At 44.0% G+C, this 15,032-nt stretch overlaps 1 protein-coding gene across 2 annotated transcripts in view; it reads right to left on the bottom strand.

The window, feature by feature from the left end:
• LOC146796722 (astacin-like metalloendopeptidase) overlaps positions 1-15,032 on the bottom strand; it is a 123,547-nt gene that overhangs the window by 90,228 nt on the left and 18,287 nt on the right. For both annotated transcript variants that reach the window (XM_085630231.1, XM_085630230.1), the window contains exon 3: positions 7,132-7,185. In XM_085630231.1, coding sequence (XP_085486357.1) covers positions 7,132-7,185 — 54 coding nt within the window. The remainder of the gene's footprint in view (positions 1-7,131; positions 7,186-15,032) is intronic.

The following is a 15,032-nucleotide window of genomic DNA, read 5'->3' as shown; positions in this document are numbered from 1 at the left end:
CTTATCGCTGCTGCTACGGCAAATTGGATGCTGACTCTGGAGCACGCTAAGATGGGGATTTTTGCCGTGGGTAAGATTAAGGCTACAATTTAAAGGTGGTGGTGGCGGTTACACAGCGTGCTAACTTTTGTGGCCAGGAGAAGGAGATAAGTGTTTTAAAAATTGTTGAAGTTTGTTACTGTGAGCTCTGTTTTGTTCCCCACAATTTGTTCAGTCAGCCCAAGCAAGAGCCGAGGGTCGTGGATCTGTATAGAAGTTCATCAACTAGTGGCATAGCGCCCTGGGTTGGGGGTAGGAGGAGCTGCCATCCTCGGTGGGTCTGATGGAGCGATGCCTCCCCAAAGAAAAAGAGCAGCTACGCTGCAAGTACCACTAAAGGAAGTGAAAGGAGCAGCTAGAGTAAACAGGACTGACTTCGCTAATAAGGATCCTAATGGGCAGGAGAGTGATTACCTTCTGATCTCTCCACCGTTAGGTCATATTTCTGCTAATTTGACCACTACGGCTCATACTCCCTCAATGGCTCTAGCCTCTTCCATAAAGGATTTTGTGGGGAAACACTTTAAGAATATAAAAACACATGAGTTCACCGCTGCAGGATTTCTGCCACCTTTAAATTGTCCCGCAAAAGGAGCAGGCTACACAGTTTGCCCTGGAGATGGAGGAGTTAGGATTGATGGAACTTATTGTTATGATAGACCCACGTTAATCCTCATCACCCTGTTTTTCCCCACCCTGCTCTGCTAAGTTTTGGCCCCTCTGAGAATGAGACCAGAGTGGTGACTGGGGTAAGGGTGGGGAGTGAAGTTAAGCTGGAAACGCCCTTAAATGGTAGTGCTGTTTCTGGCAGAGTGAGTATAAATTTATGTTTTTCAATTGTCAAGAATCCCTCAATGGGGTCTCAACAACACCTAAATATGTATGCCTTTAATCTGGAATCTTTAGTTACTGGACCTTTGCCAATGTTGGATGTTTCCTTTTACTTCAAAAGACCTTATATGGCTCCCTGGAATCCACGGTTATCGCAAACGAGAATGTTAAATCAGAGGCAGGCCTATTAAAGGAGAATCTTCACAAACTAAAGTCAATATATTTGTGCATGCTCTCATTAGGCAGGCCGGTGTCACACTCAGATCCTGAGCCTCAGAGGACAGGGTCAGACAAACGTAGGGAGGCTGGAAAAAAAGGATCGGTATATGTGTCCACATGGCCAATGTTAGTGAAAAGATGGTCTCAAGATCGTGCAGGGAAGTGGTACTCACTGTATTGTAAGGTGAGGAAGAATGTAATATCGGAAAAAGGATATATAAAAACCTGTACATAGGCCCAGGAAGGCAAAATTCTCTGGAGGAAAGTTCAAAGGAGACAGCATGAATTGAAAAGTAGGGGGAAATAGAGGAGGAAAGGCCTCAGGAGAATATATCACGGGGTAGACTGAATTTGGTGGCTAACAAGCCTACTATCAAAGGTAAAGGCGCTGCATTGTTAATTTTGAACAACAGGACTTTGACAAATGTAGAAACTCCATTAATGCCAATGTTGACACCAGCTATGCAGATTCAGCCTCACATGGCCACTAAGACTATCTTGTACTGGGCGACAACTCCCAGATCCTTGGCTCTATATCGGGCCACCCCAGAGGCTGCAGGTCTTGATTTACATGCTTTGCAGATGCACAGACTGATGTCCCAGAGATTTAGCTTTAATTGAAACCAGGGTTGGAATTCAGAATCCCCTGAGGCATTTTGGATTGATTGTCCCTCGTTCTGGGCTTGCCTTAAAAGGCATCCGAGTCTTGGGAGGGGTACTAGACCAGGGCTCGAGTCGGGGTACCACGCGGGTGGACGGTGTCCCCCCACTTATTTTACCGGGTTTTTACCGGGTGGACGCCGTCCACCCTGCCCAAAAGATGGAGCCGGTACCCGAGCCTGCGCGCGCTCTCAGCACTCACCAAACCTAACCTTCTATTGTCGAGAGAGGGCGAACAGAGCTCTTTAAGTTGTTTCACGTTGATGGAGCCGTTCAGTATGACAGACGGGCGCTCGTGGCCGTATATTAGAAAAGGTCAGTATGTGTTTATGCATTTCAGACGGAGACCGGCAAATTTACTGTGGGCAATAAATACGCACCGAACAAGCGCATCTTTAATTTCCCCGCTCCTTTGAGTGTCAATACGGTGACTAATTCCAACGTAAACATTCTCCTTTTCCCTTTGAACCTGCCCCCATCGCCTTCTAACCTTTGTTTATTAGTGGGGACTCCATCTCGTGACGTCACTTCCGGCTGTGAGGTCACTTCCGGTGACACCACCTAACTTGGAGCGTCCCCCCACTTCTTTTTTTAGGACTTGTGCCCTGTACTAGACTCTGATTACTAAGGAGAGATAAAAGTGATACACTGTGAAGACACTGATTTAGAAGTGCAACCTGGAGATCGAGTTGCTTAGATTGTCATCATGCCAGTGTATGGAGGAATAGTTAGGAAGGGAACTGCCTCAGCCCTCCTTACTGTACGAGGACAGGAAGTGTTTGGCTCCACTGATAAGAACCCAGGAGCCAAAGTATGGATTGAATCCCCCAATAACCCCCCTGCACCATCTGAATTTATAGCTATAGGAAAATACAACATCCTAGTTGTAGTGAGACCTAGAGAGGAGAAATTGGAACATGTGCCTGCTGATAAATGCTATTTGCGAGAATGAATAATACTTGTTTGTTCTCTGTTCTTCTAGATCAAAGCATGGCATGTTGTTGTCCTTGTTGTTCTGTGTGGGGTGTGTTCAGGCGTGTCTGGAGGGGACCGGGAGGGCTCATGGATGCTCATCCCCCAGGGACTCTACTGCCACTATCAAATGACGACATTATTACAGCAGCCGGAGGACATATGGATATATTTGGCGCAAAATGTGCTCAACCTATCCCATTTCTGAATGTGGAACATTAGGAGCACCCTTGACATTATTCCTACTTGCTTGGTTGTAAGTCCTAATCCTGTTGAAATCCTATTACATATTCTTAATGCTAGCAATGCTGATGAGTTGGTGGGGGAGAGTAAAATTAGAACCCACCTCTTTTTATATTTATGATGCTTCCTTTGCATTCCGCTGTATGTTCTCACAATGCTAGAGATGCATTTAATTGTCTTAAGACTGTGATTCTGAAATTACCTTGTTATCCAGAACTGAATATATTAGTCTAGCTGAATCCATTGTACACGTTCCTGGGTAAACTTTGTATAATACTAGGATAATAAACAAGCTTGCATGCTTAATGGTAAAAAATATAAATGAAGCTTCTACTGCGTTAGCTGAATTGCTATTAGATGTACAGGGAACAAGAAAGGCCATTTTTTAAAAAAGGGTTGCTTTTGACAATTTGCTTTTAAAACATAACAATGGCTGTGCAGGCAGATTTAGCATTTTCATTATAATTTGTATTTTGTTATCTATTTGTTGCTGTAGGCACTGTGTGCCTAACTTTATATCTTTGTTTTATCCTAGAACTATGACTTTTAGTCCTATAGATTGTGATGATTATTAGTCAGTGGTCAAGGAGTGTAGTGTAATGCTACAGGCAATTATATATTGTGAGATCATGTATTGACAAATTACTCCATTTTATTTTTAAGCATTTTGTGAGCACGGTTTCATCTTGTTTCTATCTGACCCTTCCTTTCAGCTGCAAAGGCAGGCAGGCGTGGGTTACTTGTGCACACACAGAAATGTTTTATGTTTTTCACTTAACTGAGCAGGAGAGTTAAGCTGCTAGAGCAGACAATGTGGACTGTGTAGCCCAAGGATGAGAATGTGAAGAATTCTGCCCAGCTCTCATCGGTGCCCGGCCACCTCCGTAGAGTGACCTTGATGCAGAGAGTGCAGCCAGCACCTACAGTGCAGATGACGAGAGGAGCTTCTAGAAGCCTCCCTCTGGTTAGTAAAGAGCATAAAGACATAGACTCCTTCACGTTTTGACAGGAACTCTTCTAGAGGTGGACGCACCACCTACAGACCTTTCCAGGTTGAAGAGCTTCTGCCGAGACTGTCAATTGGTTCTACAGTCTTTGCTGGCAGGATGATGCAAGACAGACAACCGATGATGTATTTCAAGTTCTAATTACAATATTATTGTGTACATACCATTATCTTTCTATGCATTTATTCTTGTGTATATACATTCATTATATGCATTTTTTGACATGTGCATTATTGCTATTTGATATATGGGAAATTTGCTGCAATAAATATTTTCCTTTACTTGGTAAATGAGTGTTGAGCTCTGTTAATGTTGTATCTTGATATTCTAAAGGGTACAAAGTCCTATTTTGAAGAGTATTCATGTTGTGTCCTGGTGTTTTGAAGTCTTGCTCAGGTGTTCTGAAGAGAAAGCAAGACAGGGCCATAGGTCAGAAGGCAGTGGAAACTACTGGGAAAATATTCTGTTGTTTTGTAGCTTTCCGTTCTGCCTTCGACGTAGTCAAACTAAACATTCTGTGGTCTAAGTTGAGGAATATGGGTACCCCTAAGGATGATTGGGCACTGATGGAGTTTGAATTAAGGAGTGCATTATTAAAGAGAATTCCTCTCGAAAATGGATTGAGGCAGGGGTGTGTATTGTCCCCCCACACTGTTTCCTTTGTATCTTGCAGACTTACCAAAAGTTTTGCTGGAAACAAAAGCTTTTCCACCAAAAATGAGGGGGAAGACATGTCCTGTGTTCGTTATATGCCGATGACTTGGCAATTATTGACTTAACACAGGTGAGTCTTCAAAGAAAACTTGACTTTTTAGCAAATATTGTGTGGTAAATGATCTAACCATTAACATGGATAAGACAAAAATTATTAAGTTTGAAAGGAAAACAAAACCATATAAGTTGTTATTGGGGGTCAAGCATGTGGAGGTTGTTACCTCCTATAATTATCTGGGATTGATGTTTAATGAAAGATTAAATTGGTCACTACAAAGGGCAGTTGGGGAGGCTCAGTTTATGTCTACAATTGGAGGGCAAGTTAAGTTTAGGAAAGACTTCGGAGGGCCCTCCTTGACCCCTGTACTCACAGCATATAAAGCCATGGTCCCCACACAATGTTTGTATGGGGCAGAAGTAATATGCCTTTGTTCCCAACCAAATTGGGATAAATATTCGTAAACACTTTTGGGGTTGCCCTAGGGCGCTATGTGTATGGCGATAAGAAACACAATTACAGTCTTGGAATTTTCTAGCCCGAAAATCCACTTTGTGCTTTTGGGATAAACTCTGGGGTGAGGAGAAACCAAAACTGTCATCCTTTTGTGCGAAAGAAATAGTAACCAGTGATCTAATATGGGCGGGAGGGGTTAGAAATAGATTAGTCAATATGGCAACAAAGTTAAATATTGTGAATTATAAAGTTATGGTGCCACCTCAACTCTCTAAGAGAGATTTGAAGGATGCTTGCGAGAGGGAATCAAGGATTGCCGATTTACGGTATTTATCAACGAAACCATCTGCATGTTATATGTTGAAACCTTGGTAGGAAGATCAAAGGTATCCATATTTATCCCCATTATCCAACCCCCACTTGCAGTTGTTGTTACCGAAATTTCGTGTGGCTTTTAACTTTCAGTTTTTAAATTATGAAACAAGTCATTCTGTTTTGGATGGGGACGATAAATGTACATGGGGCTTATGGACCAAAACTTTTAATGTGCAATCCCCCTCCTTCTAAATATGGAGTTTTTAGATGTAACGTGCTGTGGGAAGGTTTTTAGAGAAAATCGTTGGTTAGATATAGGGACTTTTTGCTGTTTTTATGGATTTAATTGCTGTGAGTATTGATGGATTTACTTGGTTTTTATAGACTACAGTCAAAATAAACACATTTTTATTATTACTACTATTCAGATTTAATGAGCTTATAGGTATACTATAATGAGTTTAGTATGAACAATGTGATACCTAGTAGCATGGGCACAGCCTTTAATTTAACTTACATTTTAATTTGCTCCATTTGCACATTAGGTTTATTGTGAATTGTCCAATAAGAAGTTGTAAAGTATTACATCTTATCCGCCAAGTCTCCCAACCCATGTGTGATAAGCTGTAACACTGCAGGTTTTTTTCTTTGAATTCTGGGGCTTGTAGTTCTGGTTTTATGATGTAATAAACAAGACTCCTGAGTTTTTAACAACAAAGTGCAATCTGGGACCTCCAGTGAATCTAATTGATCTTACACACCTGAAAACAGTGATTTGTGAAAAGAAAATCCAGGACTGATGCATTACATCCTTGCTGACATGGAAGCATCTGGAAGTCTTGAACTGATGTGACCTGACTCACATTTAGAATAAATTTCCGCGAATTTATTCCAAGCTGATATCTGAAAAATCTGGTGTAGATCTGTTCCATGTGGTCCAACATTAGACACCCCGAGCTTGGAAATGGCGACAATATTCCAGTAGCATACAGTCAATCAATGTAAAGTAGCAAAGATTGAAAGGTACTGGTGGGGAAGGAAATTAGGTCTACAGTCCCTAAAGCACATTAGGCTGTCACACAAAATCAAAAACTTTCAAGTTTCTCATGTTAAGAAGTAAGTAGCTCAACAAGCCCAAATTGTTTCTTTGCATTCTGGGATTTGCGATCCTATTATTATTTTTTTTAATAGAGTTTTATATAGCGCTAACTTGACCCGAATCGGGTATCTAAGCACTTTACATAGCACCAGTTGCATTACATGAGGACACATTAATTTTTGCTAGGCATGGGGAGATTAAGTGATTTGCCCAGAATCACAGGATGTTCAGCGTCTTTGCCAAGACTCGAACCCAGTTTCCCAGATTCGAGGTCGACCGCCCTAGCCATTAGGCCTACTCCTCTCCCCTTTTTTTAAATGTGACTATAAAACCCAGACCACATAGAGAAACCTGGACTGTATAAAAGACACATGCATGGCCCTGGGAAACTTGAGAGCCATGAAGAAAGTTTATGCCTCATAGGATGCCATTGCTGTATCATACGCTGCTACCACTGAAGTCAGAGGTAAGTTTGAACTTGCCATACAGGTAAATGCGCTTGACAGATGTAAACTAAACTCAACAAATTTCTATTGTGGAAGAGTTTGCACTGCCTTACCTGTCTATAAAAGTCTTACCTTTCCGGTTAATTTCATATATAATATCAAATGTGCTCTGCCGTTCATCTGCGCCTGAGGAGGGAATACATAAAAATTAAAATGCTACCGAATGTTGACATGCGCACACTGAAGCATCAATGTATTCCATGCAGTTGTTTCCACATGTCAAGTTCCTTTTTACACTCTTCATTTCACATTTTTATTTTAAGCTGGAGATTACTTACTGTTAGATATTTATCCATTTAGTAATGTTTACTCTAATATATATTCGGAGCTTATGCCTCAAGTCTGTTATTATTCTTTATCAAACCTTGTTTGTTGTTCTCTGTTAGTATTGCTGCTGGTGACTGAATCCCTTCTTCTCCTTACTGTTGCATGCCACTATCAGCTTCTTGTTTACTATGGAATCTTTGCACTGCTAATCGAAGGCTACAGCTCTTGGTCCTGTTAAACTCCCTGTTTTCCTTCACAAGGTTAATAAATTCCCTTTGTTTCTAACCTCAATGAGGAGTCTGTTGACATGTTTCAGTGCAATGCCAACGGTTTCTGCTCATTCGTCAGGTCAGTGTCATACTTGTCATTAATTACCCTACCATGTCTGGCATCCGTCTTATTGACACCAGCAGCTCACAGTTTGATTTACTAATGTAAGGATGTCACATCAATATTGTAGAAATCCCTGAGGATTAATGTCCTGCTGCATCGTGCTTAAAGATCTCACAAGATTGACACTGACTCATTGTCAGTGAAACTGCTCACCAACCCTCGCAGCTCCACCATTAAGTGAGGCCTCTCCTGAGCCCCTGGATTCCTGTAGTGCTGGTGTTTGAGGCCTTCCTCCACCCGCAGGTTGTACCTGCGCCTCATCCCTGGTGGTCCAGTGGACCCCTGACTCCATTCTCTTGCTCCGCTTTCTACCCCATTCTGCTCCGTTTTCACCCTTTAGCTTTTTCACCCTTTATAGCACTTTTCTTCTGCTTTCTGCTCCGTTTCACACTTTATTCTTCTCACCCTGTTACTCTTTATATCTTTTTCTTTTCTTTTTTCAGCCTTTAACTCTGTAAATTTTTCCTCTTCTTTTTATTGCTTGCTTTCCCCTATTTTTCCCGCCGCTGCTGCCCCTGCGGCCCCTCCCCCAGCGCGACGAGCCCGAGCCAGTTCCCCTCCCCTCCCTGCTCCCGCCTCCCAGCTGTCCAGCCCTCCCTGACCCCTACAGAAGGCAAGCTCGTCTGCGCCTGTCCGCGACCCAACCGCGACAAGCGCCACTAACCCTGAACCTCCGCACCGCCAACGCTACAACCAAGCGGAACTCCACACACTCAACAACTGCAAGCTAGCATCACCAGCAGACACCTACGGACCCTTCAGCTGTCACCACTGCCGGCACACCTGCAGCACCGCCAGGAACACGGACCCAGCACAACCCGCCTGCAAGAACACAACCGAACCGAAGACCCTGCAATGCATTCTCCTCAACGTCCGATCACTCCACAAACACGCCACCTAAATCTGGGACCTCTTCGACACCACCACCCCGGAAGTAGCATTCTTCATCGAAACTTGGAACACCACCTTGGGACCGGGCATCACCATCTTCATTCCCCAAGGATACAAGATCTCCAGAAAGGACCGCCTCCCTCGCCCGGGAGGAGGAATTGCCATCATCCACAAATCCACCCTACGGCTGAGCACACTCCCCGACGAGCCCACAGACCTGATGGAACACCTACACTTCAAGATACAGGCCAGCCCTACCACCACCCTCTGAGGAACTCTCATCTACCGACCCCCCAGACCCTGCGGACCTTACACCAACTCCATAACGGACATCATCGCCCTGCAAGCCATCGCATCCACTAACTACACCCAGCTGGGAGACCTCAACTTCCACCTCGACAACCAACTAGACCCCAACAGCACATCCCTCCTGGACAACCTCTACAACATTGGACTCCGCCAGATTGTGGCCGAACCCACGCTCTCAGCAGGACACACCCTCGACCCCCTCTTCACAACAGGAAACTCCATCACTTTCAGCCACACCACCGAACTCCCGTGGACAGACCATCAATGCATCCACTTTACCTTCAGAACACCCACCATCCACAGACACCAGCACCTGCTCCCACGAAGAAACTGGACCAAAATCACTGATGACCAACTCACCTCCTCACTCGGCAACTCCACCTCAACCACCGCGGAAGACGACAACCACAACACCGCAGCCCGACTCTGCACAGATGGATCTCCGACAGCACCAACACCATAGCCTCCCCTCAAGAAGAAGAACAGCACACACTCCAAGAAAGCCAGATGGTTTACCACCGAACTTCGAGAGTCCAGATGCACATGCTGCCGCCTCAAAAAGGCCTGGAGGAACTCCAAATCCACTGAAGCCCACAACAACTTCAGAGCCGCCACCAACGTCCACCACCAACTCATCATAAATACGAGAAAAACAGCGATCGAAGACAGAATCTCCAGACACGCGGACAGCAGCAAAGAACTCATCAGCATCATCAAGGAGTTCACCCAACCCACCAGCGAGTCTACTGACATTCCTCCCTCACAAGACCTCTGCAACAAACTCAGCACCTTCTTTCATCACAAAATCAAGAACATTTACGACAACTTCGACGAAGACAACCAACACACTGAATCCTCACCAGCCACCCCGACACCCTGAATCCAACGATTGACAGCTGGACAGCCCTCACCATCGAAGACACACTGAAGACGATGAAGTCAATCCACTCCGGGGCCCCCACGGACCCCTGCCCCCACCACAACTTCAACAGAGCCACCGACACCATCGCACCCATGCTTTCCCACACCATCAACTGCTCCCTGGTGAACGCCTCCTTACCCGACGACTGGAAACACGCCGAGATCAACCCCCTCCTGAAGAAGCCCTCGGCGGACCCCACCAACCTCAAAAACTACAGACCCATCTCCCTGCTCCCGTTCCCAGTAAAAGTCATCGAGAAAATCATCAACAGCCAACTCGCCACCTTCATTGAAGAGCACTACATCCTCGACTCCTCCCAAACAGGCTTCAGAAAAAACAACAGCACAGGATCCGCCCTCCTCGCTGCAACAAACAACATCCGCTCCCTACTGGACAGTGGAGAAACAGTAGCCCTCATCCTCCTCAACCTCTCAGCGGCCTTCAACACAGTCTCCCACCGCACCCTAACAGGCAGACTCCACGACGCAGGGATCCGGGACAAGGCCCTCGACTGGATCCACTCTTTCCTCTCTGGCAGAACACAGAGGGCAGACACCGTCCTATCCTCTCGAACCCTACACCAACCACCTGCGGAGTCCCCCAGGGGTCCTCCCTCAGCCCCACGCTCTTCAACGACTACATGGCTCCGCTCGCCCCCATCGTCAGAACCCACAGACTCAACATTGTTTCATATGCAGACGATACCCAACTCATCCTCTCCCTATCCAAAGAACCCAATGCAGCCAAACACAACTTTTAAGAAGGCATGGAAGCTGTTGCCAAATGGATGAAAAGTAGCTGCCTACAACTCAACACCGATAAAACAAAAGTACTCATCATGGGCCTACACCCCGATGCCTGGAATTACACCTTGTTGTCCCCTGCTCTCGGAAGCCAACCTACCCCCACGGACCACGCACGCAACCTTGGAATCATCCTGGACTCCGAGCTCAAAATGGACCGCCAGATCAACTCCATTGCATCCTCCTGCTTCCACACCCTCCGCCTCCTACGTGTACAAACCAAGTGAACAGTGCATGGTACTTAGTAGGTTTCCTGCTACACTTTTCTGCTTTATTGTTCCAGTGTCCCATTAAGACAGTGGACACAGTACTGTACCCATAATCTAAGTCAAAAATACCTGGTTGCAATAGAACTTTAGCTAACAAATAGGTGTGCACCTTCAACCCCTCTTTCTATTGTTTAATATATAGAACATTTCCTTTTCCTCTTCTGTTCCTGACAGGCAGCGCCAGGAAACCCTTGAGTAGCTGTGCGCCTTATAAGATTAAAATAACATAACATAACATAACAAGGTGTTCATGCGCAGGCCAGCACCAAACAGTCCCACAAGTAAAGATGTGCTCCCAAAAGATTGTTGGAGAGGTAGAAATGGAATAACTAGGGAAACCAAAATCAAAGTCAAAGTAGGAAATGCTGAATTGTTTCGCTAACAAGAAATTGATTGAGTATTGCACTTCAGCACCCCAACATCCATGTGATGACCTACAATCGGAGTGAGTTTGGATTTGTCATCTACCGCATGAGTATCAACGAGGTAGATCGGATTCTGACTGACTCTGAATCCGAATTTACCGAACAAACTTATTTGTACATAGTTAGTTAAGAAAATGATTTACTGGTCGCAAATGCCAACCATTTTGTGTCCAGTTAATAGTACAACGGACCCTGTATTCTTGCTGTCGGTGTTGTGCCTGATTATAGCAAGGCACTCGCAATGAGATCTTCTGTAGTGTTGCATCTGCTTTGTTAGATTAAACAGACATATGAGTTGTATGTACATTGTCCCTGTCTACTTCCATATTTGAAGGTTCTTTGATACCTACAGCATCACCTTTTCGTCAGTGCTGGAAATGGAAAAAAGATTTAATTGAAAAATCAAACACCCCAACTGCTGTTTCGGTAGCTCACATTATCACTGCCACTAGCCATGATAGTGACATGCTAAAGTTGAAAGATATAATCCCACATCAGTCATGGAACTGACACCCTCGACCTATCACCAGTGATGGTGAATATAAAAAATACAAGAATGTCAAAAAAGAACTGCCCATAACTTAGGAAGGAGTTATAGTGTGAGGGTCAAGAATCCTGATTCCGGAGAGTCTGAGGCAGAAGATGATTGAAGTGGCACACATCATTGAATCGTTGCCATAAAACAAACTCTCCAAGACCGAGTCTTGTTTCCATATATCAATGAGCGGATTGAGGAGGAACTAAAGGCATGTCATCTGTGCAATTAACTTTCTACTAAAGTTACTCAACACACAATAACCATGTCAGAACTCCCAAAGCATGCCTGGACGCGAGTAGCCATTGACCTTTTCTGTCCACTTGTCAATGGACATCACTTGATGGTGATTGTGAATGAATTCTCATGATTTTCCTTAATTGAGGATCTTTCCTCTACCATTCACGACCGAGTAATTGAGAGACTAGTTGGCATCTTTGCGTCATGGGGTGTTATAGCTGTGTTGAAATCTGACAATGGCCCGCCATTTTACATTCGTGAGTTTAAAGATTTCTTAGAGCATCTGAGTATAAAGAATCAGAAGAGCACACCTCTGTGGCCAAAGGCCAGCAGACTAGTTGAGCGTTTTATGTGTACGCTAAAGAAAGCAGTACAGCATGCTACTCTTGAAAAGCTTGATTTAAAGACTGTGTTAAATTCTACCTTGAGAGCTTATTGTTCAACACCTAATTCGACCACAGGTGAAAGTCCCGCACCATTGATGTTCAGAAGAGCAATGACAACCAAGATACCTCAGTGGACACATCAGAGAGAGAAAAATTAGAATGCAACTCATGAGAAAGACTTGGTTCAGAAACAAAAGATGAAAGTGTATGCTGACAAAAGATGACATGCGAAGAACATCGTCTTTAGGGGAGGAGATTGAGTGCTCACATGCCAGATGCTGAAAAGATAATTTGATGCTCCGTTTGATGCCGGAACACAGTGCCTTCCAATCAAAGCTGTAAAATGAGCTTTTATTCATTCCAGGTTGACTTGGATGATATTAAACCAATCCAAAGCTGTAATACTGTGCCTGGAGTGGTAAAAGGCTTTTGTCATTTTACAGCTCGGCGTGAATGGCACTGAGCTAAAGCTATGCTTAAAGACTTTGCTGTAGAAATGGCAAAATAATTTGTCACTTTCTAGCTCAGTGTGAATGGCAGTGTGCTAATCCTATGCTTAAAAAGTGTGCTTTTGAGGTGAGCAGATTCAGAGTCTCTCTGGTATTGTAGAGTGCCCTACACAAGAGCTGCTGTCCATCTAAACTTGTGAACTACAGAGTTCTCTGCTTCTTTCTTGCATATATATATAAGGGGGGAAGTCTGCACAATAAACACCAGCGAGGAAATTATCTGAGTGTGCTCTCCGTCTTTACAGTTGCGGAAAGGCTGCTGAGTTGTAGAATATATATATATATTACCTACTGGCGGTCGCCAGTAGGTAGTTATAGTTAGGACCGTGTTTCCATAGGAAATCTGAAAATTCTATTTTGAATAACTTTGGCGCCGGTTGACGAATCCTCGCGAAATTTGCAAAACTAATGGAGCGCTCTGTTCAGCTCCTACCCTGAAAGTCTCGGGGTGATTCGTAAAGCGGGGGCCGAGAAAAAAGGGGGGTCCCAAAACGCGTTTTCCCCATGCATTTTTCCATAGGGACTTTAGTAGCAGCTACAGCCCGAACGGCTGAACAGAATTATGTGAAATTTGGCAGAGAGGTAGCCATAAGGTCCATGAAGTGCCTTTTGCAGGTTTGGTGTAAATCTGTTCAGTATTTCCTGAGAAATTAGCATTTAAATCAATATATATATCTGTACGCGCGTACCGTGCGCGCACTGAGCAAGTCCTGTGCGCGCACCTTGCCGATCGCGAGCGCACTTCTGATTGGTTGTTAGATGTCAGTAAACATTCGAATCGGTGGAAATCAGGAAGCGGCGGCCGCCATTTTGTCTCTCGCATAAAGAGGGGGTGAAAAACAAAGGGGGAGAACTTGAAAAGGGGGCAGAGTGGGGAGATATTGACCCACTAGGCATTGTAAGGGGGTCACAGTAGGACCTTGTAGGGCAAAAAAAAAGATTTATATTTTGAAAAAAAATATCGCCGAGTGCGCGCACCCAGCGCGCACCCGAAAAATTTTTAAAAACAAAAAAATTAAAAAAAAATTGCAATTAAGTGAAAAGATATAAGGTGGCTCTAAAAAGAGCCCTTGTGTTTATTGTGTGTTTTTCGGTACCTATAAGTAAGTACCGATGCAGAGTCTAAAGTTCAAGAGGAAATCCGCAACATTCTATTTGGAATAACTTTGGCGCCGATTGACGAATCCTCGCGAAATTATCTAAATAGGTGGGGCGCTCAGCTCCGCTCCTACCCTGAAAGTTTTGATTTGTCAAGCGGGGGCTGAGAAAAAAGGGGGGTCCCAAAACGCATTTTTCCCATGCAATTTTCCATAGGGACCTTTAGTCCAAGCTACAGCCCAAACGGCTGAACAGATTTACTCAAAATTTGGCAGAGAGGTAGTCCTCAGGTCAGGGATGTGCCTTTTGCATGTCTGGAGTCAATCTGTTCATTAGTTCCTGAGAAAATTGCAGTTAAAAGTACATACATATCTATAGCCGCGCACCGTGCGCGCACGGTGAAAAACCTGAAAAAAAAAAAAATATTAAATACATAACAGCATTTAAAAAACCGTACAAATTCACTGAAAAAACCATAGGTTTCACACATGTTATAGTTACGAATTAGCATTTAAAAAACCTTGCAAATTCACTGAAAAAACCATAGGTTTCACACATGTTATAGTTAGCTGGACATTTCACTCGTGAAAAACCAATGAAATTCCCCCGTTATAGTTAGTTCAGCTAACTATAACTCGCGCCCCCGCAATGCACTGCTGATGACGTCACATATTACATCACTCATGACATGGTCAGTGACATCACTCATGACATCACTGATGACATCATCAAGTGAATGTGTGTTTTTCTGAAAATTAAATATGTTTTATATATGTATATCTCACGGACGATGGAAGAATAAATGGGTATATAAGTGTCTAAATGGATGATTTCTTTTTGAAAAATTGATTGTATAACTGACTGATTAAGTGTATCTTAGTGAATACATGGCTTACTGAGTAATGTTTAAATATGTAAATATCTTT

Source organism: Triturus cristatus, chromosome 10 (genome assembly GCF_964204655.1).
Source record: "Triturus cristatus chromosome 10, aTriCri1.1, whole genome shotgun sequence".
NCBI lineage: Eukaryota > Metazoa > Chordata > Amphibia > Caudata > Salamandridae > Triturus > Triturus cristatus.
The sequence above is the reverse complement of the archived record's forward strand: the minus strand, read 5'-3'. Positions and strand labels throughout refer to the sequence as shown.